General features: G+C 44.2%; 1 protein-coding gene across 8 annotated transcripts; it reads left to right on the top strand.

The window, feature by feature from the left end:
* PRXL2A (peroxiredoxin like 2A) lies at nucleotides 1-25624 on the top strand. Of its 8 annotated transcripts, none has more exons than XM_083614873.1 (7): nucleotides 67-150; nucleotides 2820-2861; nucleotides 18821-19000; nucleotides 20177-20268; nucleotides 21501-21641; nucleotides 24341-24505; nucleotides 25215-25624. In XM_083614873.1, exons 2-7 carry the CDS (start codon nucleotides 2852-2854, stop codon nucleotides 25320-25322), a joined length of 696 nt encoding a protein of 231 aa, XP_083470999.1. In that variant the 5' UTR covers nucleotides 67-150; nucleotides 2820-2851; the 3' UTR covers nucleotides 25323-25624. The 8 variants fall into 8 exon arrangements, with proteins under 8 accessions (XP_083471004.1, XP_083471002.1, XP_083470999.1 ...); XM_083614871.1 differs by having other exon boundaries at nucleotides 75-150; nucleotides 20174-20268; XM_083614872.1 differs by having other exon boundaries at nucleotides 100-273; nucleotides 361-2861; nucleotides 20174-20268.
* Nucleotides 25625-25716: the final 92 nt, after the last annotated feature.

The raw sequence follows: 25716 nt of genomic DNA, 5'->3' as shown, positions 1-25716 counted from the left end.
CCCCCGCTCCCAGGCTCGAAGGTTGCAACAAAGCAAAGTCCTTGGCGTCGCTTTTGCAGGTAGCGGGGGAGGTGTCTGATCAGCGGCAGCAGTTGCAGCAGGGCAGGCGCTGAGCCCGCAGGAGCATCTCTCTGCAGGAGCTGCTGTGGTGTGAGTATCCCTCGGTCCCTGCAATAGCCCGGCCGTGGGAGGGAATAAAACAGCAATATTCCCTGCTGCAGATCAAGGGAAATCCACGCTCGGTTGTCCCTTGAAAAAAAAAACCGCAGGCAGGCAGGGAATAACAACAATATTGCCAGCAGCCAAAAAGAAAGGAAAAGGGGGAAATCCACTCTCAGTTGACCCTTGAAAAAAACGCAGGCAGGGCGGGAATAATAACAATATTCCCAGCAGCCAAAACAATAAAAAGAGGGAAATCCACTCTCGGTTGACCCTTGAAAAAAAACGCAGGCAGGGCGGGAATAAGAACAATATTCCCTGTAGCCAAAAGAAAGGGGGAAATCTACGCTTGGTTGTCGCTAGAAAAAGCGCAGCCAGAGAAGAAATAATATTCCATGTCGGGGGGGCGGGCGGGATCCACTCTGCGGTGTCCCTTGGAAAAGCCTAGCCAGGGCTGCCTGGAAGCCGAGTGGCTTGTAGGTGGAGGGTTTTCTCCCATCTGGCTGAATGAAGCCGCTGGGAGTGCTTCAGAGTAGGGGAGAGAGGATGCAGGAAATTTACCAAGAAAGGATCGCCTCTTTTAAAGGCACAACTTTTCTCTCTCTCTTTTTAAATCATTTATAATTGCCTCCGCCCCCCCATCTCGTTGCAGTGTAATTATATGTTAATCTAGTTAGATATAATCTTGTTGCCCCCTCCCCAAGTTAAGTGCCCCAATTTGGAAGTTCTGCTGAAATTATTATCAAATGATTGATGATCCTTCATCCTTAACCCAGAGCGGCTTACAGTAGTAAAGCACTATATTAAAAGCAATTTACAACCATAAAAATGAAAAGGTAGGGTCCTAAAAAAATGACACTTTGCTTATGGTGCAGCAGTAAAGCTGCTAGCATATTTGCAAAGCTAAGCGGGGTTCAGTATGGTTTCAAATTGGATGGGGGACTCTGTGTTGAAATTCCTGCATTGCAGGAGGTTGGACTAGATGACCATTGGGTGCCTTCCAACTTTGCGATTCTGTATTTCTAACTGCAAAGTAAGAGGAGCAGTATTTACCATATTGGCTCTAGGAAGTTGTACTAGAATCAACAGACTTTATAGAGCTGGAAGGGGGCAGATAGACCCTCTGATCCTTGCCGGTCTGGGAATCTTGCAACTAAAAGCTTCCCCTAAAACATGACCATCCAGGCATCACTTAAAGATCTCCAGCAAAGCACCCTGATGAACTCTGTTCCACTTCTGAACCTAAAGAAGCTTCTCCAAATGTTTAGGTGAAATCTTGCAGTGGTATTGACTCTTGAGAAAATGAATGTCATGGCTTTCAGATATATTTTTTAAAAAAAACATATTCTGAAAGATTATTACTGTCTGTGAAGTCTGAGGAGACGCTGTTTACTGTTATAGGTAATTTCTGCACTGGATAGCCTAGAATGTATAAAAAGTTTAGGGTTTTTTGTTTGCTTGTTTGTTTGTTTTGCAGTTTTATTTGTCGTTTGAATATTCCTCAATGAATGTAAATAAATATGTTCCTTATGAGGAGTTAAGTAGAGTTTATCCAAATATTCCATTTTATCGGACTTGTGGCTTGGATTTCAGGCACCATTTCAACCTTTGATTTGTGAGGTTCAATAAGAAGCAGCCTATTTTAAGAAGGTTGCCAGCTGACCAGAAAATACCTAGTCTGGCTTACTCTCCTGTCTTTCAAAGCAGTTTGATGTGCATAAATTGTCAGGTGTCTTCCCCCCACTTCAAAGATAAACATTAGCACACTGATGCCTGCACATTAAGGCAGTATTAAAACTGTTACAGTGGTGGATCAAAGGTTGGCAGCCCTATTTAAAAGGCAGATATTGCAGCTGAAATGATTAGATAGCTGTGTTGATTTACTCTTGCCTCCCTAGTTTTAAACACACGTTCGCTTGAGTTGGTATGTATTTCGCTTTGAACGTAAGGAGAACAGAGCTGGGAATCGAGTAAATCTTTTGTGACCTGAATCCTGTGGGGAGGCCGTGCAAACCCATTGCATAACAGATGGCGTATTTAGAAGTAACCCTTTACATTAATCAAATACTTGTGCTTTGTTTTGAAATAATCCTCACTTTAAAGTGAGTATTAACTTTGTATCTTGTACATCAAGAACAGCATCTTTGGGCTCCATCCATTTACCTGGGATTAAGACCTGCCAGCATAGCTGAAAGCTTCTGGAAACTGGTTTGCTATTTGTGTAATATTTTTCCTCAGAACAAAATCCACAGGATTGGGGGCATATATATATATGTTTAGGGAAGTTTTTAATGTGCGACATTTTAATGTATTGTTAATCTTTGTTGGAAGCTGCCCAGAATGGCTGGGGAAACCCAGCCAGATGGGTGGCGTACGAATAATAAATTATTATATTATTATTATAATATATGCCCGCAGTAAGTGCTGGGCTTTGCTCAGGAAGTCAAATGAGTGGGGGGAATATCCCACAACTGCAGTTTTGAAAGTTTCAGTCTGCCATCTTGATTTAACATGGCAATTTTTCAAAAGTTAGGGGGTCCATGGCTTGGTTTTTGAAAAATGAGGTCCATAGTACTTCACTAGTGAGGTTTGTGGGAGGGGGTTATTGGTTTTTGGTTTTGTTCTTATTATGATAGGTATTTTGTGCTTTCATTTGGTAGCGTTATGCTGCAAACTGCCTCGTGATCTTTGGATGAAGGATGGTATTTATTATTATTATTATTATTATTTTTTGCAAAAATTTTATTAGTTTTTACAATATCAGTGACAAACAAAAACATAAAACAAACAAAACATAACAGACATAAATCATAACCTTATTGAAAATAACAGTTATTTACTTTGTAAAACGACTTCCTCGTTTCCCCTTAGTTGAATTTCATTGCATATCCTTATAACGGTTTTCCAAATCCCAATTTTAATACCCTTTAAATTAAACATTAACATCTTTAAATCCTCCTTCTTGTATTAAACATATTATTTTATCAGTTAACATAGATACAATCCTAAGCCCTTTAAGTGTCTGGACGCTATTTCCAGTTATTTTAGCTTAACAAATTTAACTAAATAATCATTAAATTTCTTCCATTCTTCGTGATGTTCCTCCTCCTTCTGGTCGCGGACTCTTCCGGTTAGATCGGCTAGCTCCATACAATCCATCATCTTCATCTGCCATTCTTCTACTGTTGGTAATTCTTGAGTTTTCCACTTTTTAGCTAACAAAATACAAGCCGCAGTTGTGGCATACAAAAATAGATTAACATCTTTCTTGGGCAATTCTGAACCTGTTATTCCAAGAAGAAAGGCCTCTGGTTTCTTTATAAATGTATATTTCAACATTTTTTTCAATTCATTATAAATCTTTTCCCAGAAGTCTTTCACCTTGGAGCAGGTCCACCACATATGAAAGAATGTTCCTTCCTTTTCTTTACATTTCCAACATGTATTATCACAATTATGCTACATCTTTGCTAATTTTACAGGTGTCAAATACCATCTATACATCATTTTCATAATATTTTCCTTTAACAAAGTACATGCGGTGAACTTCACCCCTTTCTTCCACAATCTTTCCCAGTCCTCAAACATTATGTTATGTCCTAAATCTCTTGCCCAGTCTATCATCAACGATTTAACTTGTTCATCTTTCGTATGCCAGTCCAGCAAAAGCTTGTACATTTTAGATAAGTTTTTACCTTCAGTATCTAACAACTCCATCTCCAACTTAGATTTTTCCAAGGCAAAACCATTTTTCTTATCCAGTTTATACAATTCGTTAATCTGGTGGTAATGTAGCCAATTTAGCTTATCTTTAATTTGCTCAAATGGTCTTAATTTATAGCCTTCCTCTTCCTCTATTAATAAAGTCATAATATCTCAACCATTTGGTATCCATATTTAATTTTTTCTGGGCCTTTGCCTCCATTGGTGAAAGCCATCTGGGCGTCTTTCTTTCTAAAAAGTCTTTGTATTTTATCCAAACATTATACAACGACTTCCTAATTATATGATTTTTAAATGCTTTATGGGCTTTTACTTTATCATACCACAAATATGCATGCCAACCAAACACATTATCAAATCCCTCCAAATCTAGTAAATCTGTATCTTCTAATTTCATCCATTCTTTAATCCAACAAAGTGCGGCAGCTTCAAAATAGATTTTTAAGGTATTTAATAATAATACTAAATACCTTTAAAAAAGGTATTATTATTATTATTATTATTATTATTATTATTATTATTATTAAGCACTAGAGGGCTCTCCCATGGCCCTGCCCACCTGTTAAACATGGTCCATGGTTTGTGAGGCAGAGGAGATGAGCATCCAGGCCATAGGCCAGATCAAATATTGCCCCCCCCCCCTTATACTGAGTCACATTACAGATTCATATACGGCCATACCTCGGGTTACAGACACTTCAGGTTGCGCGTTTTCGGGTTGCGCACCGCACCGAACCTGGAAGTACCGGAACAGGTTACTTCCGGGTTTCGGTGCTTGCGCATGCGCAGAAGCAACGAATCGCGACCCACGCGTGCGCAGACGCGGCGCTGCGGGTTGCAAACGTGCCTTCCACACGGATCACATTCACAACCCGAGCGTCCACTGTATTCAGTGATGCTGCCTGGCATCTGCTCTTCAAGACCCCAGGTAAAGTCTTTCCCAATCCAGCTGCCTTGCTTCCTCTAATGAGAGACCTGAGGCCTTCTGTATGCTCTGTCCCTCCTTATAGCTCCAGGTTGATTTGCAAACCAGGCAGGGCTTCACTTTATAAGCTATAAATATAACATTTAAATGCCACTGCATTGGTGGGGCTCCCGAAGTGGATTGTTTTGCTGCCAAATGGTGAGTGTGCACAAAAGTGCCTTTGGATTTGCCCTTTGATCGTCAGGGGTTTGCCAGATCTGCTCCTGGCTTTGCAGTTCATAGACGTTGCTGCAGGGAGTGTGGGGGCAACAGACTCTGAGTTGAATGGAGTGGCATATCCCTTTGAATGTATAGCGATCGGGACTGACTCATCCAAGAGAAATGAGATATTAATGATTAAAAGAGCTGCTTAATTTTTCTGGGCAAGGCTGATCAAAGGCAAAAGGAGTGAAAGAGCTTACATCTGCATTCTCTCTTACTGAGTAATCCACATCTGTTGGGTGCAGTGAATGGTCTGGGAACACCCACCCCTCTACCCTTGTTGGCATCTGTCTTGTCTGAAGAGTCAATAGAGTGTGCCTCCGGGAGTGAAGTCAAACCGCTGCATTAGGAACATGGAACCGACCTCCCTGGGTGCAAGCCTAGGCAGTGTGTATGGAGTTCCTAGGCTGCCCAGATGACAAGACCCCCCTCTTGGCCTCACTGATGTGGTCCAAAGGAAAACAGAGCAATACGTTTGGCACCAGCTTGGCTGCAGGAGTTGCCAGAAGGAGGCGTACAAAGCACTATCCAACTGTCTTAGGGACTCCACTCCAGATTTACAGTGGTACCTTGGGTTAAGAACTTAATTCGTTCTGGAGAAGAAGAAGAAGAAGAGTTTGGATTTGATATCCCGCCTTTCACTCCCTTTAAGGAGTCTCAAAGCGGCTAACATTCTCCTTTCCCTTCCTCCCCCACAACAAACACTCTGTGAGGTGAGTGGGGCTGAGTGTGACTGGCCCAAGGTCACCCAGCAGCTGCATGTGGAGGAGCGGAGACGCGAACCCGGTTCCCCAGATTACGAGACTACCGCTCTTAACCACTACACCACACTGTTCTTAACCTGAGGTACTACTTTAGCTAATGGGGCCGCGCCACCGCTGCACGATTTCTGTTCTCATCCTGAAGCAAAGTTCTTAACCCGAGGTACTTTTTCTGGGTTAGTGGAGTCTGTAACCTGAAGCGTCTGTAACCTGAAGCGTCTATAACCTGAGGTACCGCTGTATGTAGGGCAATGGTGTACAAACTTTTTTCAAAGAGGGCCAGATTTGATGAAGTGAAGGGCCGTGGGGGCCAACCAAAGGGCCGGCCAAAGTTGTTGACCTTTTTTTTGGATTGAAGTTGTTGAGGGTTTTTTTTTAAAAGGATTTTATCCCAGGAAATAAACTGCCACAGGGGCCAGATTAAACTGACCAGCGGGCCAGATTAGGCCCCTGAAATGGACTTTGGACATGCCTGATGTAGGATTTACTCCTTAGCCTTTTCTTCTCCCAAAGATGTCCTGCAAGGCAGTGGAGGTTTAGGATCAGAGTTTTCCTTCTCCTAGATAGGCTACCTTCCCAGGTGGATGAGTCCCATCTGGCCCTCACTTCCCTCTACAGCATGTGCAGAAATGGTCTCATCCATTCAATCCGCCAGAGCCTGTCTCTGCATGCAGAGAAAGTCCCTAACTCCCTGAGGGTTTGAGACCCACCGACCACCCTCCCCTCATTTTGCCAGCCAGTCAAAGCCATTCCCAGGGTGCAGCCACTGTTACATGCAGACAACTTCTAGGGGCCACAGGAGAGAATTGGATGTAGGATGTGGACCAAGGTAGACAAACTACTGCAGAAGGAGCGTGACGTGTCCCTCACCAGAGGTAATACCCCCTTCTCTAACATCTCATACACCCCACCACTGTACCACTGTGGAAGCAAAAGAGGTGCAGATCTGGTTAGTGACTGGTTGGGGCCACCATAAGCTCCAAGAGAGCAATCTGTGAAAGCGGTTTGTCTCCCAAGGAGTTCAGAGATTATCACATCACACTCTTCCAGCAACCTTGGGGAGTGGTTTAGCAAAAGAGTGTGGGTGATACTGAGGTGATTTCCCCCCTGCCTTGATGTGCATCGCTTTACACTTGTTTACATTGAATTCCATCTGCCATTTTTACTGCCCACTCGCCCAGATTGGACAGAACGTTTTGGAGCTCTTGGAAACCCTTTTTGTTTTAACAATTGTTATGTACTGAGTTGAATAGGATCCAAAATGCAGCAGTCTGATTGGTCCTAGAACAATAGGATCCAAAATGCAACAGTCTGATTGGTCCTAGAACAATAGGCTTCAGAATGCAGCAGTCTGATTGGTCCTAGAACAATGCAGCAGTATGACTGGTCTGCAGGAGCCACCCAATCCAGCTCCAGATGGAAGTGAATCCATAACCTGATTGGCCTACAGGAGAATTCCGGAATTAGCCAATCACTTGCAGCCCATTGTGTAAATAATGTATATAAAGCAGATACTTTGGGGGAACTTTCATTCCTCCTCACCACTATGAGCTGAATAAAGAGCATGAAATCCACTCTCGACTCCAAGTATATTTCAACAATATAACATCCTCAGCAAACTTGGATACCCCACTGTTCATCCCTAAAACTAAGTAACTCATACACAAGTTAAAAAATCCAAATACTGATCCTCAAAGGACTCCACTTTCTGCACACCTCTAATGGGAGAATGAGGCATTAATTCCTAGTCTCCCTTTCCTGTTTCTTAACCATTTCCTGATCCATAAGACTACTCCTCTTATCCTATGGCTATTGAATACCTTTGTCAAAAGGTTTTGGCCTCTTCTGACATCATCTTGCTGACTTGTGCCTGGTGGTGCCTTCTTCCATCCCATGTTTCGTTTGGAAACTTTGGGGGAAACGGGAGAAGGCGGATCGCCTATGAAATACTTGCTTTGTTAGAATGAGTTAAATGCTTTTTAGTACAGGGTTTTACACACCCAAATTGTGTAGCATGCAGATTGTCCTTCATATAAAACTCTATAGGACTTATGCCTGTGAATAGTGTGGACACCCAAATGCAAGATGCATTTCTGCATCTGGGGTTCTACCATTGTCGTGAGAGAAGCATGCTTGTGAATTGCTGCTTCTGCCTTCCTCTGGTTGTTGGTGCTTTCCTTTTCAACTCTTACATTTTGCCATCTGAGAAACAGGAAGAAACAAGATAGTGTTCCCTTTGGTAGCATGGAGTGCAGCAGTTTGAGGATCTTTCTCTAGCATTGGGTATATTCACAATTTTGCTTGAACAGAACTAAGGCATGAATACATTTGAAACTGCATGCATTTATCTGGGAGCAAAATCCACTAAACCAAGTACGTCTTGCTTCTGAGTAAACATACATGGAATTGCTCTGTCAAATTTCATAAAAATGCAACATAGTGCCATTCTGTATATTAATAATGATGCCTTATATGTTGTAAAAACAGTGAAATAAGTTTAGGTTTGATAAGAAAGTATTGCATATATTTTTATTTTCCTCTCCTGGAAACCCTGGGGGAGGGGAAGTCACCCCACTCCGCCCCCAGCTTCCAAATTTATGGACATTTTACATCTCTAGCCATGTAAAGGTAAAGGACCCCTGACCGACTCTGGGGTTGCTGCGCTCATCTCACTTTACTAGTCGAGGGAGCCAACGTTTGTCCTCAGACAGTTTTTCCGGGTCGTGTGGCCAGCATGACTAAGCCGCTTCTGGCGAAACCAAAGCAGCGCACGGAAACACCATTTACCTTCCCGCTGGAGTGATGCCTATTTATCTACTTGCACTTTGACATGCTTTCGAACTGCTAGGTTGGCAGGAGCAGGGACCGAGCAACTGACCCCGTTGCGGGGATTCGAACCGTTGACCTTCCGATCAGCAAGCCCTAGGCTCAGTGGTTTAGACCACAGCACCACCCGCGTCCGATAGGGCTTTTAAGATAGGCCCTCCTCACTTGTTATGGCAGTCCAAACATCCCTAAAACTGGGACACAGTTGTTTTTATTAAGCAAACAGATGCTATCCGAGTTGAGTACAGAAACAGAAACCTAGGTATTTAATGCATGCAAATGAGTGGTGACCACATTGTCATGCACTATAAAAGGATTGCATAATTACTTTGATATCCCTGGCTTTCAGCTCAGTTGAAACTACCATTAATCAACTCTAGATCAGCATTGTACACCTAGAAAATGTGGGCATTGGAAGTTCCCACAGGTATCTGGTTGACTACTGCAAGAACAGGATACTGGACTAAGATGGGCCATTGGCCGTTTCCTGAATTCCTTCACCATGTAACCACCGTACAGATTTCAGAATTGTGGGGCGGGTTTGCCTATATTCTTCTGTGCCTGTGCCCATGCATGTATTCCCCCCGTCCCCCACGTGCTGACATAAACACTGCCAGAGGCAACAGAGTTCTGGTAATTGTTTAGAACGGAGAACTTCAGCAGGAAAGTTTGTGTTGTGCGACAGTGTTAAAAAGATGTGCATGATAAAATTCCTGCCCCTATGCCACAGCTAAAGCAGTTGCTTTAAATGCTGTGTTCATCCTTGAAATTTAAGGACCTTGCTTAGACAGGTTAGACCCTGCAGGAACTTCGAGCGAGGAAAGCAAGTTGCAGCTGAGGCGAGAGCGTTCTGTTTTTGCCTCTGTTCTTTATCTCAGCAAAACCTGTCACAATCACTTTCCACATCCCACAGTGGAGAGCTGGACTACACATTCAGATATGTTGTGTAGGGCAGCATTTGCTGGATCTGACCATTTCGTGGGGAAATAGCTTAAGGAGAAGGCTAGTTTTTCCCAGCTGGGAGTGATGACTTAACATCCGTCCCCCGCTATACTTTCTTTCTCTCTCTCTTTTCTTAAAGGGAAGGGTTGTTGCTCGGTCGTAGAACATCTGCTTTGAGTGCAGAAGGTCCCAGGTTCGATTTCTGCCTGAAATCCTGCCTGAAATCCTAGAGAACTACTGCTGGTCAACATAGTAGGTAATACTATGCCACCCCAGTCTCCACCAAGTAGTGCGCTAGACTCATGCACTCACCCAGGGTCTGTGTTTCCTTTTGGGAATGGGACACAGTGGAGACCGGGGCATCTTTATGATATAGTGTGTGTGTGTGTTTGTGTAGCTTAGGTTGTTTTTGTGTATCTCAAGCTGTGTGTTTTTTATATATATATTTATAAACTTGGGAAGTGATGCTTATATATGTGTGTGTGTGTGCATACACACAGAGAGAGAGGGGGGGGGGGAGGAATCTTGGTTCTCAAATGTTTTGGTACTTGAACATTTCAGCTCCCAAACACCAAAAATCAGGAAGTAAGTGTTCCGGTTTTCGAACGTTTTTTGGAAGCCGAGCGTCTGATGCGGCTGTCGTCCATTGTTTCCGGGGCGTCTGCACCAATTGGAAAGCTGTGCCTTGGGTTTTGAATGTTTCGGAAGTCGAACGGACTTCTGGAACGGACTACGTTCGAGAACCAAATTACCACAGTGTGTGTGTGTGTGTGTGTGTGTGTGTGTGTGTGTGTGTAGATGGGGAAGAGTATAAATACTATTGTTGTTGTTGTTGTTGGTGGTGGTAGTAGTAGTAGTAGTAGTAGTAGTAGTAGTGGCACCAGGTTCTTCCAAAGGTAGCATCATCCTTGTTTTGCAGCTTGCCTTTCCCCAGAAATAGTAAAACCCCTCTTTTTCTACCCATGCTAATCTAAGCCTTGGTCTTTTGTAACACAGAAAGAGGAGCCCCACTCATCTGCATTTTTACACATTGTTCTTTGATGCTCCGATCCACACCCAGGTTATTATTACCTCTGAGGAAATAGCTTTTACACCTGCCTGCCTAGGATTAAAGGGAGTGTCTGAGATACAATTTAGGATACCTAGGTTCGTTAACACCTCACACATGCTGATTACAGAGGATCAACATTCACACATGGGATCTTGCATCCCAACCTTAGTTAAATTCTAACACTACTTGAGTCCAGGGTGTCTTGCACTTGCAGATTCATAACAATACTTAATAAGATAGGTCAGCGGTCTGATGCTATAAGGTAGGCAGCTTTCTGCTAAAAATCACTCCCCATAGCTGTTTCCCTTGAAGGAAAAGATTTGGATAGCCTGCATTTCCCCTCACAGGGAGAAATGCAGCTTATGAAAGGTGGGAGGGAAGGGTAAGCAGCCCACCTCTGCTCTTCTTCTGATTAATCTTCCAAGTCTGCGTTATTTTTGTTTTTTTAAATGGGCGCCAGGGTAGGAGGGGAGAGACTCTCCCATCGAGTGTGGCTCTTAAGAGGGCTATACCACAATATATTTCAGAACTCTCAGCTCACAGGAGAGAAGGTAGAAGGAAGTGTGCTCAGTAAGCAAGCTGATTTGAGATAGTGATTGATCAGATATGGACAAAATGCTTTTGTCAGCCAGCGTAAACATTTCCAAGGTGGCGATACTGACCTGGTATCTCTTCAATGGGTGTCGTTGCACAAGGTTGATCTCAGTATTTCAGAAATGCTGTTTTGGCAGAATACCCGATGAGCAGGCAGGGACGGGAAAAGTGTGGACTGCACTGTTGCTCCTATCAGGTCCAGCCCGTATGGCCAATGGGTCCGTGATGGTGGGAGTTGTGTGAAGTATTTGAAAACAGGGGGAAGCAAGTAGCTTCATAAGGCTTTTTAGTCCTTTTCGGATATGCACTGAGTGCTATGGCTTAGATCTTTACCCCTCACCACAATTGTGTCAGGGACTGACAGGTCTCTGATGTGTGTGCACCGAGAGGAAAGGTTGGCTGGAGTCTGACTTGGGAGAGGGGGCAGTGGTGGGGACCTCCATCAGCCAAGAGGCAAGAATCAGAAGCAGGGGAAGATCCACCTCTCAACAACACGCAACCAGGAGAGTATGCCCCGCAACAGCAGAGCTCCCTGGAATTGAACCCTGCTTATTACCAGCAAGCTGCTTTTTGTGGAACTGGGCTTTGTGAGACTTCCCAGGCGAGCAACTGCCCAGTTCCATATTATGGTGCGGAGATGGTGAGGCAGCCTCCACCATCATCTGATAACTTCTTCATGGCATCAAGCACTTATACTCCCTGGTCTGCAATGGGGAATTATTCAGCTACAAATCCTGTACAAATGCAGAATGTTGATGGAAGTGCTTTGGACTCTCAGTTTTTCTCTTTAAGTCAGGTTTTGGAACAAAAGAGCCAGACTGCCAAGGAGAATTGGTTTCAGGGCAAAGATTTAGGATGAGAACCTGTAGCATTAAAGTCTATGCAACAAAACAAGCTGCTCGGGAGTCTTACTCCGTCCTATGGTGTAAGATGTTTGCAAATGCTGCTTGAAAAATACCAAAAATAGACATCAAAGAATTCCTTTTCCAGATTAGCATCCCAACTCCTTCCTTGCTATCCTGTACATATTTTACAAGCTCCCTCTTTTAATGCCTTTTAATGTATTACTTCAATGTTTTGAATAAAGTTTGTTTTTTTAAAAAAAAGAAGAAGAAGAAGAAGCAGGGGAAGATTCAGAGCTGGAGGGTGGGTTGGAAGAAGGGGACTAAGAGGCAGGTCAGGCAAGTGAAGGGTCAGGTGCTTACCAAACCTCTCCTGCAAAACGGTCTCCAGAACCAAGAAGGGAATGAAAAGAGAGGGGCAGAGGCAGTTTCCACACACAGGCATAGTCTCTGGGGAAGGTGCATCAACTGGTGGAGGGGGAGTGGTCCCTTGTTGCTGCAACTGCTCCATAAAGCACAGAGCTGGGAATAGCTGCTTAGCCGCTAGATTGCTGCGCATAGCTACCCAGAGCTGTAGAAGCAAACCGTGAGTGTTATTTTTTGACAATAAATACGTAACTATCTGCTGTATGCATTCCTTCAGCTGAAGCACCTTGACAGATGGGCATTACGATGAGCAAAATAAGAAGTACCTTGCTGAAATGCAGCAATAAGAGTTGCCAACTTCTGCCAGCATTTCCTGCAACAGGCACAAGTTCTCTTATGACGTATCTGTGAATTGTTTGTACAATACACTGGTAACTGGTGTGGGAGAGGAGAAAAGGGACTTTTTGGCTGTAATGACTGAGGTACCTTTCCGAGGGAAATTCACTTCTCTTCCCTCTCAAAGTGTCCATATACTAATTTTTAGGTTATTCAACTGACATTTAAGGATCTGTTGGCTGACTGGTTCCTGGGAGTTGTCTCAGTTGGTAGAGCATGAGATTCTTAATCTCAGTTTCATGGGTTCGAGGCCCATGTTGGGTAAAAGATCCCTGCATTACAGGGGGTTGGACTAGATTATCCTTGTGGTCCCTTCCAACTCTACAATTCTATGATCTCAATACTCTGGGCTAATCTACACTTCTGCTTGTCCTGGGCCTAGAAAGCTGAGTCGTTTTCCGCATGTCCCATGCTTTCTAAGCACGGGTTCAAGCAGTTTTGCCCCACCGCTTCCCTCTGGAAAATCCAATTGCCGTTTGTTCCAATTCAGAGCTAAAGATTGGGTTTTCTTGGGGGAAAGGGCAGGCCAAACAGAGGCATGGATAAGCCCTCTCTTGAATCCGTTTCATTGCTTTTATTAATATGACTGTGTTAGATTTTGTACTTACATTTTTCACAAGGCTTGGGATGACCCTGCACCTTTAGCCGGCTTGAGCTCACTCGCCCCAATTTGCCGAACAAAACCTGCAAATCAGTAAATAGGGTTTGTTCTTAGGTTGCCTAAGAATCAGTTCTGGGCAATGAGGCAGAGAAGCTCCGCGAAAGTGCCTTCTTAATTCTCCTTTCAAGCCACAAACATCTAAAAGAACTGCACGCGGTCAGGCCAGGCTAGTAGTGGTTTCCACTGCCAAGTAATTTCTGTGGGCTTATTGTAATTTGTGTGGCATTTTTCTTTGCCACACCAGGATCACACGATCAGGACCACTTCTTCCAAACATCTTGCAAGGAATCGTATCCCTGGCACAATACTTTGTCATGAGCCAGCCCTAGATTTCGACATGATCTGTCTTGTGTAATGGCCTCTGGAGTGATGTGCTCAGGCTGACGCCAAGGTTTCTCATGCTGGCAGCGCGCCTGGTCCTGCCCACACTAACTGAGGAGGGTGAGTCAAAAGCATCTTGCCCGCAGGAGCCTTTTCACATCGTATCTGCCCTTCTGCCAGCCTAGATGGCTCTTGGCTTCCTTTCGCCCGGGTGTCAAGTCTGTGCGTACCTGCTGGCTTACTAACTGTTGCGGGCACTGGTAAGTGCGTTCATTTCTTAACCCTTGCACATTTTCAGAGTCCAAACATATATAATATCTGCATTCAGATCTGCATTGCTTCATGCTTTGTGCATTCTCTGCAAGGAGGAGTAGATGGTTCTGTTGTGTTTCAAAGCTCTCACATCCACCCACTGTGTGTGTGTTTTGTTCCGGGCTTAGTAGGGCATTGGTTTCAGTCACGCTATAATGAATGTGGTGGCCAGGCAGGATGAAAAATTGTGTGTGTGGTATGAGGAGCCCAAATGGCACCAACATGATAAAAAACACAATATGATTGTATATATTGCAGGGGCCAGTGGTGCTGGGAGTTGTAATTCAGCAGCGTCCTGAGGGCACTTGGATTATAGGTTTATGGTTTGTGTGGTTGTTTGAGCTGCTCGTGCCCTTTTGTTTACTTCACTCATGCCTTATTTGCGAGAAGTTTTTACAAAGAAACAAACTCAGTTGGGAGAGTATGAGACTTTTAACCTGAGGGTTGTGGGTTCATTTCAGGGGGTTAGAGTAGATGAGCCTTCCAAATCTACAATTCTGTGATTTCTTATCCGTCTTTCACCCTGAGGTGAGTTACAACAGTGTAAAAATACAATTGTGAAACAGCTAAAATGGATTAAAAGAAAGGGAATAGGGCAAACACAAAAGCTGCTTTATGTTGATGTAGCAGTTCAGATCTGGAGGTCCCTAGCCCTATATTCATGTTTGAAGTTCTATGACTACCTGCATGCTATGCCCCACAAGCTTGAGGGGCAAGGGTTGGATAAGAGAAATGGCATTGGGAAGGCTTAATCCCCAGACCCCAAGGCAACATATTCAAGCGGACTCTGAATCAGGGCATTTCCATGGTTGCATTTGCTTTTTAAAAGTTTTAAAGTGGGAGATGCAATTACAGGACTTCCGCCATCTTGTCTAGTTTGGCCCTTAAAAGTGGGACAGGTTTAAAAGTAGACTCCAGTTGAAGCAAACGTGAATGCAGTTGCACTAAAATTTGGGAACATGATGGGAAAGACAGATTTTTAAACAATAATAATGCTATCTTATTTTCAGTATTTGTGTGGCACCTAATCACAGATTTACTGTGTGGCTGCCATATTATACAGGGTCAGACAGTTTATTCAACTGACTGCTCTGACTAAACTCTGCATCAGCTGACATAGTTGTTGTTGGACTACAACTCCCATCATCCCTAACCAGTGTTAGAAACTGAGATAGGAAAGCTAGGAGCTAAATGGCAAGTGTTAAACCTAGGTTATGGGCGCAATAAGGGAATGTCTAGGCCCCCTTTTTTATAAGAAGAATACAAAGCTGAAAATGAATGAACCGCAGCTAAAATGTTATGCTCATTTTTCACATGGTCTGGTCCTTTCCCTGCCCACCCCCCTAATATTCTTAACAGGGTCTCTTCTCCAGTCTTCAGAGAGCAGCTAGAAGCAGGGAGGCAGAAAAAGACCCTCCTTTCCTCCCACTCTGCAGTTTCAATCTGAAATCTTAGGCGCAGCACTGTGCCCTGAGCTCAGAAACTGCTCGTGCTAATGAAATTCCCTGCCGCAAAATGCGCCCAGAACAGTGGGAGTTTCGAACACTGTCCCTAACCATTGGTCATGCTGGTTGGGATTTGCAGGAGTTGTACTCCACAACAGCAGGAGGGCACTGCCATCTACTCCTTGGCTAGGGGTTTTTCTTCATAGCCATCTGGCTGAGGTCTGTCTCAGCTCTGCTTCTCAACATCCTTTTAACAGGTTTCCAAGAACTGGCTCCAGGCACAAGCTCTTAAATCCTACATTGCGAAATGTTTTCCAAGTGCCAATCCGAGCTACAGATTTTACAGCGGTTAAGCCACTTAAATCCTCCTCCTTTGTCCACAGCATTGGCTGGTGGTGTTTAATAATAGCAGTTAAGTTAGAATCAATACTACTGTCAGAACAGTAGTAAATACACAGATATATGACATCTGGGTATTGGTCTCCTACCCTCTCACCCCATCGCCACCGCTGATACTCACTGATGTGGGATGAATAGGTAACTGTGATTTATTTATTTTTTTAGGGAAGAAAACAAAAAACAACCGGTTAACTTGAAATGCTGTTGGGAATATCTGTTCTGGTTGCTAGGATTAAAGTCTTCAGAGAAAACTCTGGGATTGAACAGTGATTTGTATAATCCAAGACAATGCTCTTTAAATATGTTGAATCCCACAGAAACCCCATTATCTGCTCTCTGGTTTTTTTTCTTACTACCATCCTGGTGGGGCAGAGGGGCAGGTACAGAGGGAAATGGTGGGTCGTGGGACAAACCTCTTCTCTACCACCATCATCCCACTCACAGGTGGCTTGCCCGCAAAGTACCCCTTTTTCTTCTATCTCCATCTCTGGTTCAGTTAGTAAGGGGCCAAATGGAAAGTCGTAAATGGCCTGTTTTGATTCAGAAGTTGTCAGTTGCTGACCCATGTTTCACATCTTGACCTGCCTTGATGTCCACCAATGTCCCAATCGCTGTGTTATTGTATGAGTTTTAATTTGCTTTAGTCTATTCCATTGCGGTTCTAACCTTCTGAATGTTTTAAATAATGGTGATAATTTTTGGGGTGATAATTTTATTGTTTTATCTTCTTTCTAAACCTAAACTGCTTCGAGGGTCCCCCCCTTACAATCTAGTGGTGTGTACATTTTATGAAATAAAATAAATATTGTTCGATCGCACTGGGAACCAATGTGGTCAACTTAGTATTTTATTTTTTAATTTTTGGCTTTCCTTACAGTTCTTTCCTTGGGGGACCTCAGGTCCATGCCACACAAATTAAAACACTAGAATTGGCACATCCCATTGCTCTTGTTCTGTTCCATAGTGCTGCAGTCCTATATGATGGGAATGGATTTGCTTATATCGTGTATCAAATGTCCCCTTAAAAAATATGGCAGTCTTCTCTCCTTTTCATCTGTCATTCCAACTTATGAGTGAGCCCTATCGCCTTGCCCCTTTTCATTTTTTAACCAAAATCGTAGTGTGTCCAGCCATATGCCCGCATAACTAAGAGATTCGGAGTTCACAGTGGCTAAGTCCAAGTAGAATCCCTGCTTCAAAACATGCCTTTTGCCATATGCTGCGATGGCTTGTTTGGAATATTGTACAAATAAGATCTCGGCAGCCTCCAAGGTCGGATGTGGGGGAGATTCTGACTCAGTTCGGTCTCTTTGAAACAGTGTTCTAGGTTAGGGGGAACGTAGATTGGCACGTTCCTGGTTGTATGCAATGTGTGGGTAATGAATCAGTATTCATTGCACAAATGTTTTCCCAACACGGCACTAATGATATCACTGTGACTGAGGAAAGATCAGTGTGCAACTAGCCTTTTTATTATGCACATGGTTCGCCCTTCCATGATGCAATGCGCTTGTGTGAACTAAGCAAATAAAACATTTTTGTTTAGGCAAGCCTATCCCAGATATATAGATGTTGACATATTTTAATCTCTTTTTAGATTACCTCTGGTTTTACTTGTTTTTGAAATGTTTTCACTACAGTATTTGCTTTTAAAAACTGTTTTGATTGATAATTTTTAAAAAGTCTTGTAAACTGCTTTAGAGGTTTTGTTACAATCAAGTGGTGTATAATTTTTTGTAAAACAAAGAAAAACCCTGTAGATCCTGTGCGGTTGTTGTTGTTTTTAAATGTGCCTTTGATTGTGCCATGAACAAAGTGACCCAGAAATATTTTAAATAAGAAAATAAAATGTTGCCAGGGAAACAGACAGCTCAGTTGGTTAGAGATTGGTGCTTATAATGCCAGGGTTGCAGGTTCGATTCCCATATGGGCCAGCTGCATGTTGGACTAGATGATCCTCAAGGTCCCTTCCAAGTCTATGATTCTATAACTGAGAATCTTCCATTTCCCCCAGCTGCTCCTTCTGAGCCCCTTCAGAATCCCTCTTCTTGGAGAAACCCTGCAAAAATAATAGAAAAGGGAATGTATTTATTGGCTCCCTTTTAGAGCACATCCCTCACAAGGAGTTATATAGCTAAAGGAGATCCACTTAAATGGTGTGGAATCTAAAAATCCAGAATGCAGGGGTGAATGTATGCCCTTATATTTGTTTTTTTTTTTTAAAAAGGGGGGGGCACTTAAGTTGATGTCCAGGCAGTCCAAATTAAGTGCCAATAGCATGACAGGTTGCAAAAGCTAACTTATCACAGACAGTGGCGAGCATGAGCTATGTAAGGCACGCCGTCAGTTAGTGGATATCTTCTTCTGCCTCCCTTCCGAGATTCCAGCGGACATTGCCCACACCCTCTGAAGTATCCTTGGAGCCCGTAAGGATTAGAATTTTACTCTTTGAAAGTGGCAACCACTGCCTACTGAAAAGCAAAATTGCTTGCTGACTCCTGTTTCGGTAGAAAAAGCAGTTTGCAATTTACACTTGGGGGTTCTTGGCTAATCGATGGACAAACCAGACCGCCCCCCCCAACCTTCTCCTACCGACATGCCATTCAATTCTGTGTCTCTCAGTGTCTCTCAATTCTGTATCTCTCAGTGATGGTTTCATGGAGAATTCATAATGGTCCAAGTTGGGAACTCTTTGAACATCAAGCCAGTACCTTGTAAACAAAATAATCCCATCGGGTCTCTAGGGGAAATTGGTTTTGTAGGATTGTTTTGTCTTGAAACCTTGTCAGCTAGTGGAGTAATGGATACCTTTTTCTTTGTTTTTTTTGTTTTTCAGACATGTGTTCAGAGCTTGACCTGGGCTATTTCTCCATGGCAATGTGGACCATTGGCCTCGGAGCCATTGGGGCTGCTGTGACAGGGATAATCCTTGCCAATACAGATTTGTTTCTGACTAAAGCAGAAAAGGCTTCCTTGGATTTTCTCGGGTCGGCAGATCTGAAGACTTTGGGAGGAGGTAAGGCTTATGTGTGGTCGGGTCCTCTGTGGGCTGAGAACCCAGCGTTCTGAAAAAGCAGTCGGTTATACTTTGGAAAGCCTGTTGCAGGAAAGAACCTTGATTTCCAGGCATCGGGAAAAGACCCATGAGTGGCATTTCTGCCTTTGTGGAATCGGATCTGCAGCTTTCTCATCTGTGGCATAGAGTTTACCACAATTCCCTTTGTTTCCAGCAGGCACTGAACTGCTTATATCAGAGGTTTTCAACCTTTCTATGGCTCCCTTCACCAACTACATTCTTTCTGTGGCACCCCTGTAAGGCTCAGGAGCCCAGTTGTGCCACCCCGTGCCTGCAGAGCTGGCAGCCTCTCACCCATTTTCGAACACCCTCCCTTGTGGAGTGTTCCCTCAGCCCCCTCTCCTCTCCCCTCTCCTTGGGAATCCTCTGGGCAGCTGCTGCTGCCATCCCTGGACAGCATTTCCCTACGGAGCTTATAGCCAGGGCTGCTGCAATAAATAGCTGTGCTAGCCTTTGGAAGGCAGACCCGAGAGGGCATCAGAGGAGGGAGGGAAGGAAAGAGGGACAGAGGCCAGTGTTGCCTGCAGCACCCCAACCATCATTCAAGGAACCCCAGGGTGCCACGGCACACTGGTTCGAAACCACTGGCTTATATGGTTAAAATGGCACCACATGTTCACAAGTGGGACATAATCAATGGGCTTGTTTGCAGAAGTACAAAAAATATTTTTTTTGAGGGGGGAGCCCTCTGGGAACTGCAGAAACAACCCAGGGAGGGCCGAATATGATCAGTGCTCACAGAATGCTGACTGTCTTGTGGAAATGAGTGTGGGGGGGGGGGGAATGAATATTTGGAATCCTAAACAGAAGCGCTTCACTCTGCAACACTTGGTTACAGATCCCACTTGCTCCCGTGTTTCTGAAAGAAAATGTGTTCACTGAAAGGCCCCAGCCCAACTCAGTGAGGCTGTACTTGCCACGCACAGCTTGTGAGCCCGTGGCATGGTGGCTTCGATTATATCATTCAGCGTAACACTTGAAATTCAAGTGGTCTCCAAAAGCCCCATAAACAATATTGAAAAATGCTGAGAAGATAGTCCATCTCACACGGCTGCCGAAGTGAACAAGAGGCAACAAGGACCATAATGACATGTGCTATTGTTTGTCCCTCAGCAGAGCCAAGAGCATTCAAAGCAGAGGAACTGTGGAGGAAGCATGGGGCTGTCATCATGGCAGTGCGGCGGCCTGGATGATTTTTGTGCAGAGAGGTAGCGTGTTTTCCTTGTGGTTTCTTTCTAAAGAGCAAATGATGGGGTTTAACCTTGCTATTTCAAGACGCTTGTGGGCTGCACGGATACAGAGATAAGGGTCTAGTATGTTTTCCAGGTTGCCAATTTTTTGGTACTATGTTAAAGAGTTTCACAGAATCATAGAGCTGGAAGGGACCACGAGGGACATCTAGTCCAACCCCCTGCAATGCAGGAATCTCGTGCCCAAGTGGGGCTTGAACTCACAACACGGAGATTAAGAGCCTCATGCTGTACCAACTGAGTTATCATATTTGCTTCTTGATTATTTTTTTTGGTCAATCTCCTTTTCCAAATCTTCCATTCAGATGAGCTGCGGTAGGAATATTACAGGTCCAGTCCTGTTTGCGTTTTCTCTTTCATACTCAAGTCCTCTTCCTATGTCTACCTTCCTCCTATTGTTCTGTGTTGGACGCCTGGCAGTATGGAGATGCAGTGGAGAGATCCTTCAGCGGCTAAACTTGCCATTAATTTTGAGCTTAGGTTTCCTTAGGTTACAACATGTGTTTTGACCTTTGCGTTTTGCTTGGCTTTAGATTTACACAAGGAAAGCCTGATTTTCCTCCCAGTTATGTTAATTAGATTATTACAATAATAAGATGATTACAATAATAAAGCACATGCACACACACACAGAGAGGGAGACAACAATTTAAAACAAGGTATTAATTAAAATGTACTTTTAATTAATCCTGCAATCCTAACCCTAGGAAGAAGCCCCCTTGAATTCACCAATACATGGTTAGGATTGCACTGTTACTTATTTTAAATATTTTTAGGTTGCATACCCGGACTGTGTCCAGCCAACTGAATCTCAAAACCACAAGAAATTGAAAGAAGGCGACAGTCCTAAAATCTGCAACAAATGATGGAATTAAAATGTGAAAAGCGGTCGCAGAACACAGTTAAAAGTGTTCTAGCTGTCTAAAGATGGAAAGGAAAGAATCCAGTGGCGTTCTGCTAGGAGGTCCACAGTTGCATTGCCACCATGCAGCAGGCTCTGCCTATTCCTTAGATAGGCCACAGATCATTAGCACTTCTAATATCCCCTGCCAATGTGATGCCATCTTAACATACATTCCCACAGGCTTCATATCAGGGCATGTTTGATAAGAGCAGTGTGAGGGTTGTCCCTACATAGGGATGGCTTGTAGGCTGCAGCCACATAACTTATCTCTTCTCTCATTCATAAGGAAGCTGCTCAGCTGTCCTCTCTGAAGCCCCAGCTTGACCAGCTGGGCATACCTCTGTATGCTGTTGTGAAGGAGAACATTGGAACCGAGGTGGAGCAATTTCAGCCGTATTTCAAGGGGGAGATATTTCTGGATGCACAGGTAGACCCAATTGGTGACTTGTACTTGGGTTGTTAATCTGTCTCATAGATTATGTTAGAAGTTTTGAGCCACTCTGTCTAATTGTGTTTTCAGGTGCGAGATTTAAGGCTATTCTTGCTTAAACTGTTTTGTGAAGCAGGCATTAAGTTTGCACTGGCCAAAAAGCTTATGCGGTCCTTTATTGGCAAAAGATTCACAGGTGGCTCAAAGATATGTGTGGGAAAACTCCACAATTCACCACTGAGCCCCTCCTGTGCTGCTTGGCTGAAGGTGTGATCATTTGCAAATGTGAAACAAGACTTTTTGTAATGCAAATTTGCATTCGGAATGCCATTTGCATCGCATTGTATTTGGGCTTTTTAAAAAAAATGCCCATAGCTTGGCTGATGACTCCCCAATGAGACTACAAAGGCATGCCTCTCTTGCTTTCTTCTTTGCAGGGACACACAGTGAGAATACACTCCCTCATAGGTTTTTGACCACCTTCAGAAATGAAAGCTGCTCATGTTGGTCCATGATCCCACTTACTAAAATTTCAGAGCACACAGATCCCTCCAGCAGAGCCACTGTGATAAGAGATGTGGCTATGCCTCTTCTCTTGCAACTAGGGGGTCTGGAGGGAAGACGGTGGCGTGAAGATTATCTTAGCAAAGCTGCTACTTAAGAGGCTAATTGGCTTTTGCTTTTCTATTTATATATCATAAATATACATAGGCAGAAAACAGGTTAGCTCTGAAGCACTGGCCTGTCTTTGCATGATTTCCCCATTAGCATGCATAGATAAATGGAAAGATTAGGACATCTATTTATTCCCCACATAATTGGGCTGTGTGTCTTATTAGGCACCCCATCTTTTAGCAGGTGCCAAAAATAAAAAGAAAGTTGGTAACAAATCAGTTGTGTGTGGTTCACCAGTAAGAACAGATACTGTGATGACATTTCACTATGTTTACTAATGGTAAACCAAGGGGGAAGTAAGCTGTTTTGAAAATGTTCAGGGCAGAATAAAAGCAGATCCTTTTTTTAATGGTGAGGCTGCGCTGCAAACAGCATATGGATCGGGATGCAGATGAGAGGGGAAGGGGGGAGGCAGGTGAGAAAGAAATGAATGAAAAGGTAGAGAGGGGGAGCAACTCTTTACTTAGGAGGGGGTGCTAAAAACATTACAATTCCACAGCTAGGAAACCCAAATTCCACTCAACCAAGAGAACCTGGTTTCAGCAACTTCTCTAAATCATTCAGAGCCCTCGCCCCAGGGCTGGCCCACCCATGAGACAAGGTGAGATGATCGCCTCAGGCAGCAGGATCCACAGAGGGAGCTGATCCTGCCTCCAAGGAATGCATTGCCTGCTGCTTTTGCAGTGGATTTGCCACTTCCTCGGCAGCCTCACCCCAATGCTGCCTCTACAATGGCCTCTTGGCCAGTAGGAGGCGCTGCTGGTCTCCTCTCACCCTTGTCCCTGATGTACATCTTTATTCCCATCTTGTTCCTGACGTAGATCCCCGCTCACCCATTCTCCCATAGTGGTAGGGAGGCGCCATTTTGTGGCTTGCCTCAGGTGCCAAAATGTCTTGGGCCAGCCCTGCTCCCCACAGCCATTAGAGACCTTGCACAATGACTCTTCCGGCTCCTGAAATTGCAGCAGCCATCACCTAAGTACTTTCAAAGAATCATAGAGTTGGAAGGGGCCCGAGAGCCATCTAGTCCAACCCTCTGCAATGCAGGAATCTCAGCTAAAGCATTTCAAGCATATATTTGTAGCTATAAGGGCTAGAAGCTTATTTTGGCGTGAAAGCCAAGATTCTGATGGAGCTTTGTTTTTGCGCCCAGTACCACGCTCTGTAGGGATGTGGGTGGCGCTGTGGTGTAAACCACTGAGCCTTGGGCTTGCCGGTCGGAAGGTTGGCAGTTCGAATCCCCGCGACAGTGTAAGCTCCCGTTGCTCGGTCCCAGCTCCTGCCTATCTAGCAGTTTGAAAGCACGTCAAAGTGCAAGTAGATAAATAAGTACCGCTCCGGCGGGAAGGTAAACAGCGTTTCCGTGCCCTGCTCTGGTTTCGCCAGAAGCGGCTTAGTCATGCTGGCCACATGACCTGGAAAAACTGTCGGCAGACAAAAGTCGGCTCCCTTTGCCAGTAAAGTGAGATGAGCGCCGCAACCCCACCTTCTCACTATATAGAAGGATCTGGCAACTTCTGTTTCAGTATCTGAAGAAGTGTGCATGCACACGAAAGCTCATACCAGGAACTAACTTAGTTGGTCTTTAAGGTGCTACTGGAAGGAAAATTTTTTTTTTGCAACCCCAGTTGTTCACGACTGGACTTAACTGTCAGGGGTCCTTTACCTTTACCTTTTTACCACACTCTGTGGCTATGCACACACCATGCATATAAAGTACCTTGCCCCCAAAGAATGCTGGGAACTGTAGTTTACCTCTCAGAGGTACAATCTCCAGCACCCTTAAACTACAGCTCCCAGGATTCTTTGTAGGGAGCGATGTGCTTTAAATGTATATAGCATGCAAGCAGCCTACTTTCCCTGCACTCCTGCAGAATGAGAATGTACACAAAGTCCTATCGGGTGGTAATCTAAACCTTGTTTACCTTTTGTTTTGCTCTGGATCAGGAAGCATTGTGTTTCTCTAGGAAGAACACACACTCTCTCTGTTTTGACTCACTTTTTCTAATCCCTTTCTACAGAAACGTTTCTATGGGCCTAAGAAAAGAAAGATGACCCTTTTGGGCATGTTTCGCTGCAGCGTCTGGAGGCATTTCTTCAACGCTTGGAAGCATGGCTATACTGGGAACTTGGAAGGAGAAGGTTTTGTCCTGGGAGGAGTTTTCGTTATTGGTCCTGGGAAGCAGGTACCTGTCTGTGTGTGTGTGTGTGTGTGTGTGTGTGTGTGTGTGAATGAGCGAATGCAAAGCTGTTTTCATCCATCCTGTAGTTCCATGTTCTGCAGTTTTCAACCTCTAGAAAGGTCTTGGAGACCACTGCTCTCTCTTGTCTGGTCTCCTGCATTGAGGCAGAACTCCATTGAACATTCAGCATCCTTCACAGAGGAGGGTCCCGCTATTTTGGTTTCCTGATCTGGGAAGGATGCAAAGAGGTATTCATCTTGCTGAAAGCCCAAGCCTTGATTCTTGCAGCTGACTCTATTCCCAAAAGGCCAGGGAGCGAAAAAGTTAAGTCTTACAAAGGTAACAAAATGCAAAATACTGAAATCCTAACTGGGGGGATCAGGTGTGGTATTGCATTTCTTATTTTTTGAGGACATGGCAGGATTAAGTAAGGGATGTGGTAAATGAGGCATGGGCGTCACCAGGATTTATTGGGGAAGGGGGGCAGGACACCACCACCACCCTGGTCCTGTTCCAGAAATGGATCTTCTCAATTAGGGATTTTCTCAATTTTGCACCTGTGTGTGGGAAGTGCCTGTGCTGCCCAAATCCAGCGCTACTTCATGTGCACAGAAATAGGGAGCTTAGAGGAGTTGCACAAGTTTAAGAGCCTCAAACATAGTTTTGTACAAAGGAAGTGCGTACCTGACCCACACTTTCCCTTTTATTTTAGGGCATTCTCCTGGAGCATCGTGAGAAGGAATTTGGAGACAAAGTGAGCCTTGATGCTGTCCTTGAAGCTGTTGAGAAGATCCAACCACAACCTTCAGAGCATAACTAGAGATATAGATGGCCCTTTCTTACTTACGAAAAAGCTACAAAGTCTGGGTGCAAACTCTTAACTATATCTCTAACTTGTTCCTAGAGAGCAAACACAATGTTCCATTATAGCGGCTGTTTAGTACTACTGTTGGCTCCAGATATTCCTTCTGTGTTTCTCTTACTGGATTAATGACGGGCTTGGTCTGAAATCCAAAGATCTAGCCAAGACAGTTTCCAGTTAGAACAAAACTGCTAGGTGTATCTGGATATCTGAATGCAGGATTGATGACGGAAAGCTAATAAAAACTACATTTGAAACAATTACGGAAGTCCCATTGGTTTTTGTTTTGTAGCTTTGTAAAGTCACCTTGCTAACCAACCCTTATTTCATCATGGCTCCCAGTCCTGTAGAA

Source organism: Podarcis filfolensis (genome assembly GCF_964270895.1).
Source record: "Podarcis filfolensis genome assembly, chromosome: 5".
Taxonomy (NCBI): Eukaryota; Metazoa; Chordata; class Lepidosauria; order Squamata; family Lacertidae; genus Podarcis; species Podarcis filfolensis.
The sequence above is the reverse complement of the archived record's forward strand: the minus strand, read 5'-3'. Positions and strand labels throughout refer to the sequence as shown.